Source organism: Chenopodium quinoa, unplaced genomic scaffold (assembly GCF_001683475.1).
Source record: "Chenopodium quinoa cultivar QQ74 unplaced genomic scaffold, ASM168347v1, whole genome shotgun sequence".
Lineage (NCBI taxonomy): Eukaryota > Viridiplantae > Streptophyta > Magnoliopsida > Caryophyllales > Amaranthaceae > Chenopodium > Chenopodium quinoa.
Genome location: NW_018743262.1, coordinates 1606336 through 1621542, shown reverse-complemented (window position 1 = coordinate 1621542; position 15207 = coordinate 1606336). Strand labels below are relative to the sequence as shown.

The 15207-nt window shown below is 39.5% G+C and overlaps 1 protein-coding gene and 1 long non-coding RNA gene across 2 annotated transcripts; both read left to right on the top strand.

The window, feature by feature from the left end:
* Positions 1-9108: 9108 nt before the first annotated feature.
* On the top strand, positions 9109-9618 carry LOC110735328. Its single transcript, XM_021915501.1, has one exon. The coding sequence runs from the start codon at positions 9109-9111 to the stop codon at positions 9616-9618; it is 510 nt and encodes a 169-aa protein (XP_021771193.1).
* Positions 9619-11673: 2055 nt separating this feature from the next.
* Positions 11674-14875, top strand: LOC110735296. Its single transcript, XR_002514054.1, has 3 exons — positions 11674-11870; positions 12532-12578; positions 14325-14875. It is a non-coding gene; the product is annotated as an uncharacterized LOC110735296 (long non-coding RNA).
* Positions 14876-15207: the final 332 nt, after the last annotated feature.

Genomic DNA, 15207 nt, shown 5'->3' with positions numbered 1-15207 from the left:
TTTGTATTTATGACTTAATTAGGAGTCAAAGAGGTTAGTAATATCATCCAATGTAGCTCGTATTCACTACTTGTATATATGTACCGGCTGTGTGAAAATATATACTAAAGGCTGTAAATGTTTATAGTTACTTGTGTGTATGAATTAACTAATTTTTCTCATTCACCATTTTTGATGTAAAAGGGATAATTCGGATAACCAGGTTTGTAGCACAACTATGAAGTTAAAAAATTTTGGAAGTACAGATTGGACGAAATTAGAATTTTAGCGTTCTTTTCCGTATGCAACTTGAATTAGTGTAAGACTCCATTCACTTTACCTTATTTTCGCTGATTTGAAATTAATTTTAATAAATTAGTTTTTCAAATTTATTACTAACAAACATTAATTTTACTGATATCATATTATATTGATTCGTTATTGTTACTAATTTTTATTGAATGGAAATTAGGAAAAAAATAAACTAATAATCCTACATTAGGTTCATCTTTTCAAAATAATCGCACCTTAATACAACTTGGAAATAATCCCACCTTAATATCCCGTATTCTAAAAACAAGCCTTTTACCGATTTGTGTATTAATTAGTAACCTAATTCAGAAGGTTATATGACATGTGTCACCTTCTAAATGAGTATTTTTTTTATTTATATACAAATCTTATATATATATATATATATATATATATATATATATATATATATATATATATATATATATATATATATATATATATATATATAAAGGGGAGTTTTTTTGCCTAGTTTTTAAAGAGCCACGTAGGATTAAATTATTTCAGCACACATGTAGGATAATAAATTTTAATGCTAGCCAATTAAATAAGAGATTATTACTTTCTCTTAGAATTAAATAATTTAAATGACACGTAAGTAAAATTGACGAATGACATTTCCCACTTTAAATTAATTAAATATAAAATATTATATTTTGATATTAGGAATTTCATCTAAATATATAACAAATTTTAGCATATAAATATACATAGAAAAAAATTATGTTAAAAAATTCAAACAAACTGTGTATCGCACGGGCTTCATCAAGTTTTTTTAAATAAAGAAAATGATCAGCAAAAATAATGTAATAATCCTTCTTCTTCCTTCCCCTGCTAGAGTAAACCCCTCGTCAGGGCAGCCGCCCACTACAAGAAAAATCTCTTTTCGTAGCGATTATTTCGTAGCGATTGTACATTCGCTACAATATGCAAGTATGTTTGTGAAATAATTAAGGATGTCGTATCATTTTTACAATCACCATGGTTTTCGTATATAAAATCGATACGGAAAACATAATAATACATCTCCACACTATTTTTACACATTTATATAATTTTGAGAAAGCTTATCATTTACAATCGCCACTAAATCTAAAAATCAATACAAAAAGCCTTTTCAACACTAGATATATAAATATTATTTGACAAAAAATACATAAAATATGTCATAGCTTATTGGTGAAACATTTAATATAAGACTTTGAGGTTGCATGTTTGAATCTTGTAAAGATCATACGCATGTTTTTTTTTTTGTAAGAAAATGAGTTAAACATTTCTAGCGATTGTAATCGCTACAATAATCACCACGATTGGATGTAGTTTTTCGTATCGATTATTGAGGCCAACCTCAGCGATATTGAAAACCACTACTAAAGGCTAAGGCAATGCGGGATATTGTATCGAATGACCATTCGTTGGGAAAGCTTTTTGTTGCAATTACAATCGATACTAAAGATTAAAATAATTGCTACGAAAAGGTTATTTTCTTGTAGTGGCCCGCTGACAAGCTAGATCCAACCATTTGCCGGAACAGCTGGACCCAACCACTTGCCTGACCCAAATGGACCCAGCCATCGTCTTCCTCGATTCCTTCCCTGATTCTAACAACAATATCATCACCGTCGCTGCCACTCTTTCGTAACAATCATTAAAATTGTAACACTGTTAACATCGACTCATGAAACTGCTTAGCATCGTCAATAACATCAACCACTACCGTCGACACCGCCATTAAGAACATTTTGCTTAAGCTTTGACCCATGGTAATACCATATGCCTATCTCTGCTATTAAAGCTATATATGCTGTCATTAGATTTCTTTCAATGGCGTACGAAATCGCTATTGATGAATAAATTTGATTTTGAGGAGAGAGAAAAAGAGGGAGTAGAATTTTAGAGGAGTGAATGGGAGTTATCAATGTGAGGGATTTATTTTTTAATAAAAAATTTAATTAATTGGGATAATTGGAATATATTTGAATAATAATAGGGTGGTGGGGTGGAGTTATCTTGGCTGTAAAGGGAGTTACATTTCGTTCATATGCCTCAGACCTAACGTAGGTGTATACGATCACAAGATATCCATGCCGCATTTTGCAAATGGTACTGGGCTATGAAATATTGTCAAATCATTTGCTAGATGTTGTGTTTGTGTGTTTTCCAAATCGCAGACACTTGTCACACTTTTCAACCATTTTCATAGCGTCTGCTTGCATCGGCCAAAAATAGCCTTGCCAAGCTGCAAAAGGGAAAAAGATACAACTTACAAAAGCTAAGTGTTAACTAAGACCAAACACCAAAAATAGGCAACATAACCTCAAAACAGTTCCAAATTCTACCCTAGCCACCTTCTAGGAAGAACCAAGAACAACAACTGAACTCAAGTTTCCAACCACCTTCTAGGAAGGTTTCTAGAAACTAGGACCAGACAAATAAAAGGGACACAAAGCAGCAGAACAGACAGACTTGTAACTTCAAAAGCAAACCTGGACTCATAGCTGGCAAAACAAGCCAAACTTAGGACCAAAACATCACAAATGCAACAGTTTCCTATCAACATCGTTACACCTTACAACAACCTTATACACAACAACCCTAAAAACCAAATCAGCAGGCTGACATTTACTAGTGAACATCAAGCTATTTCTTTGAATCCATATGCTATGAATAGCCTCAGTAAAACACATCATATAAATCCACAGCCACCAAGATGTAGCGCTTTCCACCTGGAGCAGGCGTGTAAGGTCCTAGAATGTCCATGCCCCATTTTGCAAACGGGATAGGGTTGTGGATAGCCGTCAGATTAGTAGCCGGACGGTGAATAAGTCTGCCAAATTTTTGGCACTTGTCACACTTCTTTACCAACTCCCTAGCGTCTGCCTCATGGGTAGGCCAAAAATAATGTCGTCTGTCTCTGACGGCTAGGGACCTGCCGCCTATGTGGGAGGTGCAGAATCCCGAGTGCAGGTCTTCGAGTACTTCCTTCCCCTTTTCAGGGGTGACACACTTCAACAAGGGCCTCGAAAAACCCTGCCTTGAAGAGTTCTCCATTTTTCAACTCGAAGCTTGTGGCTCGCTTCTTCAGGACGGATGCCTCCTGTGGAGAATCAGGAAGCGTACTGTCTAAGAGGTAAGCCCGGATGCCATCAATCCAGGTAGAGCTTCGGTCTAGAATTCTAATGAGATCTTCATAAATGCTTCTCTTTTCAAGAACTTCCCAAAAGACTGACCGAGGCGTATCATGGCAGGAGGACGCCAGTTTTGACAATGCATCCGCCTGGTTGTTTTCTGACCTAGGCACTTGATTCAGCCGGAATTCCTCAAGTGCTCCGGCCTCTTCTTTGACTACCTGAAGATATTTGATCATAGCCGGATGAGTTGCCTCATAGGTTCCCTCATACTGGCTGACGACCAATTGAGAGTCAGAATAGGCGTCAATTTTAGTTGCCCCTGCTGCCTTACACATACGGATTCCGGCTAGCAGGGCTTCATACTCCGCCTCGTTATTTGAGGCTTGAAACTTAAACTGCAGTGCATATTCAAATTTGTCCCCCTCAGGGGACTCATATATAATTCCTGCACCGCAGCCGTTCTTCGTCGAACTTCCGTCTACATACATTTTCCAAACCTGGTCAATATTATCAGGTTGCACCGGTCGTGTCATTTCAACAATGAAGTCGGCAAACGCCTGACCTTTCACTGCCATTCTAGGTTTGAAAGAGATTTCAAGACTTTGCATTTCAATAGCCCATTTCAACATTCTGTCGGATGACTCCAAAGTAGACATTGGCCGCTTGAGGGGATGGTCGGTGTAGATTACCACCGGATGAGCCAAGAAATAAGGTTTTAATTTCTTGAAAGCCATATACAGGGCAAGGCCAAATTTTTCTACCATGGAGTACCGGAGCTCAGCATTTTTTAGGACATGGCTAATGAAATAGATCGAAAGCTGAACACCGTCTCACTCACCAAGGAGAACGGCGCTGAGGGCATGATCTAGGACGGCTAGGTACATGTATAACACCTCTCTAGGCAATGGGCTAACAAACCTTGGCAAAGAGTGCAAGTGTTCTTTCAGCCGTTGAAAAGCCGTCTCAGCATCATCCTCCCACTCAAATCTGGTCTTCTTCCTGATTGCTTGGAAGAAATAAAGGCATTTGTCACCTGATCGGATGAGGAATCTCCATAAGGCAGCCAGGCAACCGGTTAGTCTCTGTGCTTCCTTGAAAGTGCGGGGTGACTTCATGTAAATCACCGCCTGGATCTTCTCAGGTTTAGCCTCTATCCCCCTTTGATCAATCAGAATTCCGAGAAACTTCCCAGACTCAACACCAAAGACGCATTTCTTAGGATTCAACATAACCTTATGCCGCCTGAGTGTGGTGAAGGTTTCTCGGAGATCAGCAAGGTGATCCGCCTGCTGTTTGGATTTGACTATCATGTCGCATTTTTCAAGCCAAACGACATCACCGTGTAACAGAATAGCCCTTGATCAATGACGAAGGCCGTCTTTTCTTGATCTTTTTTCCACAAGGGTATCTGATGGAAGCCGGAGTAGGCATCCATAAAACTCATCAAGGCATGCCCGGTTGTTGAATCGACTAGACTGTCGATCTTAAGAAGCGGATAACTGTACTTGGGACATGCCTTGTTGAGATCTGTGTAATCAACACACATCCGCCAGGTATCATTCGGCTTCTTTACAAGCACAACATTCGCCACCCACTCAGGGAAATTACATGGCCGAATGAACCCAACATCCAACAGCTTTTTTACTTCGGCAGCTGCCGCCTGACTTCTTTCCTCGCCTTGATTTCTTTTCTTTTGCCGGATGGGCTTCTTTTTAGGATCCACGGCGAGTTTGTGGACAGCAAGATCCGGGCTGACGCCTAGCATCTCTTCCACTTCAAAGGCAAAAATGTCTTTGAAGTCTTTTAGCAGCCGGTGCAAGTTTGCACCCAACTTTGCAAAAGCAACCGTCCCAACCTTCACAGTACGCTCCGAACGGCTGTCGTCCAGAGGTATATCAATATGTTCACCAGCCGGTTGGGGACGAAGCTCATCTGACCGTTCACCGGTCAGTGATTGCTATTTTTTCTCTTTCTTCACCTCCACTAGCAAAGGTGCTTTTCTTTTCTTCCCGACTGCTGGTGGGGCAGGCGCTGGGTCGGCCTCCTTGACATTGTCAAGGTCTATTGGTTCCTGGCCGCCTGGGGCCACAGTGTCTTTGACGGGTGACAGATAGCACTCTCGGGCCGTCTTCTGATCCCCATTCAGGGAACCAACAGTGCCGTCATCCCTCTCATACTTGATGAGCATGAGAGACGGGATGATTACTGCCTTGGCTACGTTGAGGGATGGCCGGCCAAGGATAATGTTGTAGGCGGTTAACTCCTCAACAACCAAGAATCTGACAACAATATGTCGTCCTTGGCCCTTCTCTCCCAGCCGGATGGGTAAGTTAATTCTTCCGGCTGGGTAGACCATCCCACCTCCAAAACCAACCAAGGGGTGGTGACCGGATGCATGCTGCTGACATTGTATTTCAGCTTTTGCAAGCATCGGAGGCTGATGATGTCTGATGAGGTGCCGGTGTCAATAAGGATTCTTCCAACCAGCTGGTTGGCAACCTTACATTCAATGATAACCAGGTCATCATGCGGACGGCGGACGCTGCCCCTGTCCTTCTCAGTGATCAAGACGTCTGGGAAGGAGGTGCTTGCAGATGCCCGTTCATCATCATCCTTGTCCATCTTTTGAAGATGGCTCTTGGTGCCCCGGATGGTAGGGCCACCAAAGGAGAACCCGCCTGCTATGGTGTAGACCAGCTCCTTGTCGGTATCCAAGCTACTAGCAGGCTGGGGGGTAGTCTTGGAGGACTGACCCTTATTCTTCTTCTTTGCCCCGGCTAGGGGACATGGAAATGTAGGACTTCAGCATTCCCTTGTCAGCCAGACGGTCCAACGCCCGTTGAAGGATGAAGCAGTCGTTGGTGTCATGGCCAACTTCCTCATGGTTTTGGCAAAAATTATTTTTGTTCCTTGATTGAATGGAACATTTCATTGGATTCGGCTTCTCTAGGGACAGCCGGTCCTTAATTTCCATGAGGGTGGAATTGCAGTCCTTGTTAAACTCGTACTTGGGGACGTACGGTTTAAACTCTTTCTTCTTCTTCTGGGACGGCTGGTCAGAATCACTAACTGCCCATATTTCTTTTCTCTTCTTCCTATCTTCTTTCTTTTTGGCCGGCTGGGCAGGCCGGCTGTCTTTCTGCTTGTCGGACTTCTTGGAGTCCGACTGGTTACCAGGCGAGTAGAGGTCAGTAGCTTGAATGTAGCTTTCCGCCACCCTCAGAGCCGCCTGTAAGGTGAAAGCCCCTTTTCTGACTAGGTCGAACTTAAAAGTCGACCCGTCTCTCAGACCTTTGAAAAATTCTGTAAAAGCTACCTCATTAGACAACCCTTGAATCTGAATTCTAATCAGATTGAACCGCCTGACATAGGAGCGCAGCCCTTCTCTTTCCCCCTGCTTAATGGTGCTCAAGTCCAAGCTTGTTTTCTTGGCAGGGATGTTCATCGAGAAGTTAGAAGCAAATAGGAAGGCAAGCTTCCTTAAGCTATCGATGCACCCGGCAGGCAGATTATCAAACCATTGTTGGGCGATGCCCTTCAATGTAGCCGGGAAGCAACGACACCAAGTGGCATCATCCAACCCCTGCAGATACATGAGGTTGGTATAAGCCATGAGGTGGTCTTCCAGATTGGTGGTACCATCATAGGTACCAACCAACACATTCTTAACCTTGGCCGGCTGGCCCGCCTCGGTTATCTCCCGAGTGAATGAGGAAGGTTGTTCACCCAGGCGGAGCAGACGGAGCTGCCAGTCCAGTGGCTGGACATTTGGATATGTCACCTGACCTCCAAAGAGAGTCGGCTGCATGAAGTGAGGGGAATACTGTCCGTAAACTTGAGTAGGCACGTGCAGTCAGCTCCAATCATATGAGGGCCAGAATGGACGGTATTACCGCCTGTCTGGCTCTCATGCAAGGAGGATGCATTCCTTGCAGAAATGTTATTGAAGTTGTCTGGAAAGTTTGACGTTGAAGCCGACTCAGACAGCGACTGGTTTATCTTCGGTTGATGATCTTCCGGGCATAAAGAGATGATTTTTTACTTCCCACCGGTTGTTGAGTCCGGCAGGTTTTATTGGTATTTCTCTTAGGAAGAAGAATCTTGGACCAATCAATGGTCCCGACTGCCTTCTCCTTTGGATGAGGAGTTGGCTGCCGATCTTTGACTGATTTCCCCCTGCCAAGAGGAACCTTCTTGGCCGACTGACCTCTGCTCGGGCCAGCGCAGCTCTTGGTGATCAGCTCTCTAATTTCACCCTTGAAACTTGTCATGAACCTCATGAGTTCGTCTCGGGTGACAGGTGTTGATCCTGTGGCCGTATGGTTTTCCCTTTCCGGCTGCCCACGAGGTCGACTTGCACCCGCCTGGGAGGCACTCCGCTCCAGAGTCTCTGTGGGCCGGATGCGCTTGATTCTGAGAGATCCGTCATCGGCTGTACAGTTCTCGACCTAGGGATCTTCATCCTCCTAGTCTATAAAGACTTTTGGGTCATCACCTAAACGGTTAGGGGGTGATACAGACTCTTGAACCATCTTCGAGGTACTCTCCCCACAGACGGCGCCAAGTGTTTTGGGTGTTTTTGTCCCTTGGGAGAGTTACAACACGAAGACTGATCCGGTGGGAGCTGTACTTGCAAAACAAACGGAGACACCGGTTGGGTGGTGTTCCGCCTCCGACGCACAAGTTAGAAACTTGAATAGAGAGAATAAAGTGCGGAAATTTAGGTGGGTATCTGCTCGGATTCCAAGCTCAGGTCTTTCTCTGATGTAAGAGAATACAGGTGTAATAAATGATTCAATTTGTCCTCAAAATGGGGAAATATCCCACTATTTATATGGTCATTGGAAATTGCGCCCTTATCTAGGTCATTTGACCTAGATTGTGGTGGGCTGCGCCGAATTACGGCATTCTCTTGGGATTTGAGCCCATGAGGGCCGCCATTACATAATCTATCTGAAGAGGCCATGTGTCGAATGGCTAGGGGGCCACTTGGGTCAGACTGATCTGGACACGTGGCCTTCTCTTATTGGAACACCTGTCTAGGGTAATTTTTACCCTAAACAGTGCTGGTCCTCCTTTTTTACCATCACAAGAAGTTGACCCTAAGAATCCGATGTGTGCTATCACCACTAGGAGTGGTAAGGTCCTTAAAGAGAGTGTTCCTAGGAAAAGTAAGGAGGGTGAAAAGAAGAGTGATTTGAGTGAAGGGAATAAGCATGAAGAGTCTAGCAAGATGAGTGAGAGTTCCAATGATTAGCCTAAGGAGAAAGAGATGAAGCAATATGAGGTTTACAAACCTAGACTTCCTTACCCCTAAAGTTCAATAGGCACAAATTGGATGAGAAATTTGGACAATTCATCGAGATGCTTAAGAAGATTCATCTTAATATTCCTTTCACCGAGGTCTTGGGACAAATGCCAAACTATGCTAAGTTTCTTAAGGAAATTTTGAGCGGTAAAAGAGGTTGCAATATGGTGGAACCGGTAAATTATGGGGAGTGTTGTAGCACCTTTATTCATAATGACTTACCCCAAAAGTTGAAAGATCCCGAAAATTTTTTCGTACCTTGCAAAATCAAAGGAAAATTGTTCCAAAATGCCCGTTGTGATCTTGGTGCTAGTGTTAGCATCATGCCTTATTTTTGATTTCAAGAAACTTAAGCTAGGTAAGCTCCTTCCATCCAACATGACCCTTCAATTGGCCAATCAGTCTATTAAGTTTCCAAAGGGGAGAGTTGAGGATGTTCCCCTCAAGATAGGAGAGTTTACCATTTCCGTTGATTTTATTGTGCTTGAGATTGCGGAAGATGACCATATCCCTATCATTTTAGGAAGACCTTTCTTAACCACTTCGGGAGCCTTAATAGATGTCAAAGGAGGTCGTATTACCTTGAGAGTTGGTAAGAATGAGGAAAGTTTTGAGCTAAAACCAATGCATGACTCTTTGTCTCTTGTGAAAGGAATTATGTGTGTTAATTCCCCTCGCCCTATTGATAATGTATGCATGATTGATTCTTCAACTAACAATGTTCTAGAGAATTGTGATGATGTGCTTTTGAGGTGTGATTGCAAGAAGGTTAGTGAAGAGAAAACGAAGCTTCCTAAGCATATGGACGAGGAGGTAATTGACATTCCTCATGGGTTTGAGCTCAACCCTCAAGAGGAGGAAGATGACCCTAAGAGTGTGGATGGTTAGAAACCATCTACAAAAAGGAACAAGGCAAAGAAAAGAGCACGAGCTTCTAGGAAAAAGAGAAAGAAAATGAGATTATGGAAAGAGAAGCTTGCTTTTGAGAAGTTATTGAATGAAGTCTCATCAAGCAACAATGAGAAGTTGCTAAAATTTGAAGAGGAATATGCTCCTTCAGCCACTTTGAAGAAGGTGGTGTTATTTGACCGTCCATGATTTCGAGGAAGGGTCGAGCTTAGGACCATAAGCAAGCGCTTCCCCGGAGGAAACCCGGAGATTTCTAACCCTTTTCTTTCAATTTTCACTTTTCTTTATTTTCTTTCTTTTAGTTTATTTTCTTTCTTTCACTTGTTTTTCTTTTGGATTTATAGGTTGGATTCTTGGAGTTGGATTTCATCAAGTGAGCACGATCTATGGGAAGGTGCTTGCGGCTTTTGATGTGATTGAGCTTATTTTTCTTTCCTTGTTCTCACATGGCTTTATGATGATGCTTATGATTTTGGAGCGCAGCAAAGGTGGTTCTTTCTATCGCCTTTCTTTAATTTATTAGCTAAGCATGGATAGACCGGTGAGACCTTTCTAATTTTTCTCTTTATTTTCTTTGGATGCATAGATAAGGTTTAGTTTAGGGGAAGTTGAACGGTTCGAGGATGATTGCTTGTTAACACTTAATGTGTTTGGGATCGATGAAGATGTTGTCATTTGATCAATTGTATGTCGATTTGGTTTAATGTGTTTAACTTGATTTCTAGTTCCTTTCTCCCTTTTCCTATTCTTCCTTTATCTATGGCTTTCCTTTTCTTTTCTTTTCCTTTTATTTTTCTTTTCCCTTATTTTTCCTTTGTTCTTGTCTTGGTATGTGGTATGCTTTTGAGGCTTGTTTTTCAACCTTTTTTTCTTATGAATTGGACTTTGTACATTGGACTTTGTCTTTTGAAGGAATTTCTTCCTAGGTAGTAAAGGTATGAACGGTTTGAGAGTATGCTTGGTTGACTGTAGGATAGGTTTAAGCTAGGGTAGTTGGTTTGAACTAGGAGGACCATGAAGCCGGATTCTACTTGTTTGTGGCATGCTTGGTAGTTGCTCCCTATAGTAGATTTGACACCACTAGGGAGTTTTTGCTACATCCATGTGAGGTTCATTGTTTTTCAAGCCTTCAACCTATTTTGTATGAGCGGCGTGGATCCTTGAATATTGCGGACCTAATCTATAAAGCTTGATTTATGATTCTTCAACCCGAGACCGAGCTATCTAGGGAGGACAAAGGCATCTTTTCAGGGTGGTATTTTTCATTTTTAGTATAGTTTGTTTCATATTTGTTTTCGGGTTTACATTTGCCTTTTTGCAACCATTTGATCCTTATACATTCTTTTCAAGCCACATCATTAGATCTTTGGCCTTTTGTTTCATTTTCTTGGTTTTTGTGAAGCAATTGATCATACTTGATGGAGTTTGTGGTGGAGAAGTTGGAGTGTTTGGTTCTTATGAAAGCATGATTATGTTATATTTTCTTTGTGAATAATGGAAAATGAATAATAGAAAAAGCCGCCCATGTTAAAAAAAGGCAAGGAAAAATAAGTGAAAGTTGTAAAAAGCCATCCAAAGTTAAAAGAGGCGAGGATAGAGCACTATTAAGCAATAAAAAGGAAAAAAAATATGAAAAATGAAAAAATTCAAAAATATTTTGATGTGAGGATTCTCCCTTTTTGAGCATTGAGGACAATGCTCCATTTAACGTTCAGGGCACTACTACAAAAATTCTCAAAGAGACCTTAAGTTAGAGACCATTTAAATAAATATATGGTCTCTTGGACTCAAGAGACCATATATTTCAAATAAATAGTCTCTTACGTATAATCTTAGAGAGATAAAAATGTATCAAAGACCGTCTATTTTAAATAAGTGGTCTCTCCTTCCTTTTATTAAATAAATTAAAAAAGAGAGACCATTTATTTATGAGAAGTGGTCTCTCCTTTTTTTAATTAAATAAATAAATAAATGAGAGAGACCACCCATTTACAAAATATCGTCTCTCCTTTTTCTAATTACCATATTTTCATAAAAAATGGGTCAAGCCCAAACTATCTAATGACAAAATGAAACCCTAATAGTGTTTCTTAAATTACCTCAGCCGTCACTCACTATTTCATTTCCTCTTTCACTCAATTCTCTTTCTCTCTCCTCTCTCTTCTCTCTCTTATTTTCAATTTTTTCCATTAAATTTGCCGATAGAAGCTCGTGAATTTGATTATAATAAGGTAATTAGCTTGTTAAGGCTATTCTCTTCACTTAATTTTTATGTGTTTTTATGCGTTTTGTTTCTTCAATTTCTATAATTTACATGTTTTTACGGGTTTAGTTTCTTCAATTTTAGTAATTACTTATATTAATCTAATTAAAGTTCGTTTATGCTATAAGTTCATTGGTTTAAGCGATTTTTTCATCATCTAATTATCCGGTTTTATTTGATTTTATGAGTTCATTTGTTATTTCTTCATCATTTGTTTATGCGATTTACTTTGATTTTTTCATGAGTTCAATTTCGTAGTGTATTGGTTTAATTCAAAGTTTTCTGTAAGTGTGTGATAACTGTTGATGACTCCTGTATTTTGTTATGTTTATTTAGAATTTCTTTATGGATTTAATATAAATCTTACACTTTATTTTTGATTTTTTCATGATGATTTTGAAAATTATTATTAATTGTTTTTTTTTTCTGCTTGCAACATAATTAAATTTCTTTGTTAGTTAACCAATTGTGGTTGACTTCCCTTGATGATCTTCCAAGGGAGGACTTGGAAAATGGGTTTTAGCAATAGACGACGAAGTTTATTCGAACGAAGATGTTAAAGAAGCTTGCGATTTGATCTTCGAAATAATATTTTTTTTTTGTTTTTTCTTTCAATTTTTTTTGTTCAGACCGCTGACGACGCCACCAAGCATCGTCGGACGCTGGTCTTTTTCAGGTTCCTCTTTTTTATTTTTCTTTCAATTTTTTTATTCAGATCTAAAATTTCTGGTTTATTTTCTTTAATGTAATTTCTTGTTGAGTAGTTCGACTCGCGAGATTACTGCACAAGATCTACTAAGTATTAAGAAGGATTTTTTTTCTTTTCTAAATGAATTTGGATTATAGAATTAATGTGTATTTTTTTAGTATGGGGTTTGTATAATTTTTTGCAAGAATATTGGTTGTAGTATTTATATTATTAATGAGTATGTTGTATGAGTGTTGAGTAGTGTATAAAATTTTGCATATATGAATTACATGTATGTATTTTGCTGTAAATTATATAGGAATTGTATATAGTATTCGTTTAATTGAAATTATATATATTAAAAACGAATAATATTTTTTTTTCAAGAAAAAAAAGAGACCCTCTATTTGAAATAGGTGGTCTTAGTTTTTGAAAAGTTGAGACCATCTATCTGAAATAGGTGGTCTTATTTTTGAAAGAATTGAAACCATTTATTTGAAATAAGTGGTCTCTTGTTTTGGTCTCTTAGGTCAAAGAGACCTGTGAGCTAGAGACCACCCCTAAGGTAGTCTCTTTGGCCACTTTGATAAGGTCTCTTTGGCCAATTTTGTAGTAGTGGGGGAAGCATTCTTACGCTTTTTGTGTATATGTTTGTGATTTATAGCTTTGAATAAGCTTGGGGGTGTTGTTGTTTTTTTTGGTGATTACTTGGTTATGGTGTAAAGAAATGCGCAATCTTTGCTTCACAATTTAGGTAAACCGCCAAATTTTAAATTTTAGCCTACCGTCACCCTTTATGCCTTACGTTACAACCTTTGGGAAAGCCCTTTCGACCTAGAAGTTGAGTCACTATTCGGGGGAGGGAATCATGGGTCATTGCCTAAGGAAATTGGATGCATAGTCAAGATGTCGAGTAGCTTAAATAAATATCTTTTTTCCGGTTCCTTCGAGGAATCATTGGGATGCTCACTAAGGGGTAAGTTTAGACTAGTGGGGAGAACGCGGTAAGATTGATTGGGATGAAAGTGGATTGAGATGTCTAGTTCCTATGCTTAGCATACCCTATGTTTCAATCAACCTTGGATATCTTGGAACATGCATACCTTGATTGCTTGAGAAAGATGTTCATTCATTTGTAGTGTAGTCTCTTTGTAAGTCTATTTCGCAAAGGGTTTGTTTTCCCTTTTCTTTTCTTTTCATGGTTTTGCATCTTGGACATTGAGGAAGAGTTATGGGTAAACTCTTAGGATACCCTTATGAGAGCATCACTCGTCTTCTAGGGCGATCTAGGGGTTTAAATGGCTTGTTGTAGCCAAAAATAACTGTGATTCCTACAATAGAGAGTCTTAGTGTATATTCTCATCTTGAGTCTTTCTTTTTCTTTTCGAATAAGTCTTTCATCCTAATTCTTTCTTGCTTTGTTTTGCTCGAGGTCGAGCAAAAGTTTAGCTTGGGGGAATTTGATGAGTTTCATTTATGGCACTCATTTGGCTTCTTTTATGATTATTTTCATGCTCTTTTATAGCTCTTTTCTTTAGTTTTCCTTAGTTTTGTTCTTTATTTATTTAGTTTTTGCTTTCCTTAGTTAGTTTTCTTTCTTTGTGCTTTTCTTTGTTTATTTGGTGTTTTTCCCTTTTATTTGCTTCTTTTCATGTATTTTCATGTTATGATCGTGTTCCAAGGATTCCTGAGCCTTCCTCTCATCATTTTGGATGCTTCTTGCTTGTCATTTAGAGCTCAAGTTTGAAGGAACGCAAGGAGTAAGTTTATGAGATCGGTGCATGCATGCGGTGGGGGCATCATCTTTGGCATGAACTCACCAAAAGGGCCATTTCAAGACTGCGTACGTTAGTGTTCATCATCACCACCAAGACGAGTGCACGAGGATGAGCTAGGACAAAGAAGAGGGAGCTCCCCTGCTGCCAGCGCACCAGGGTGGCGCGGGCGCGCCTGCCAGGGCCCCTGTTTCGTACCCATTTTCTCGCGGCCGCGCCTTTCCCTTGTTGCGACCGCATATTCCGAGGTTTCTTTTGGACGATTTAACTAACTTTTCTATTGTTAGTTTTACTATATATAGTTTTTCCTTCTATTTTAGAGAGAGTAGGATTACAATAGAATTAGAATTAGTTTTAGATCAAATTAGAGAAATATTTAGAGAGAAATTCTAGGTTTTAGTGAGAATTTCTTGGTGGATTGTTGATGATTGAAGATTTCTCCGTTTCCTTTGATATTTGATCAAGTTTGTAAGGATTCTTTTTCTTTAAATTCAATCTTTAGTTTGATTTTAATTTTTTTGTTGAATGTTCAAGTTTGATTGATTTTTGATTTGATTTTTGATTGTTTAATTTGATCATGATGAATTTGTTGTTTCTCTTTGTTTTGATCTTGATTTCTACGGATTGTGAGTAGTTTGATTTCTAGGGTAATGGTGAAGCATATATGAGTAATGGATTGATGTTAATTTGGGGAAATTGATGGAATTGATGATGTGATTAAATTGGTTAATTGATTATGTGCATGTGTGTGTTTGATTTAGGCTTGATCACCCTAGTTATTCACACTAGATTGCATTATATGTTCACATTGATACGGACCATTGATTTGTGGCTTGCATTTA

Coding starts and splice junctions, on each gene's coding strand:
- LOC110735328 (XM_021915501.1), top strand. CDS start 9,109: ATGACCCTTCAATTGGCCAATCAGTCTATTAAGTTTCCAAAGGGGAGA.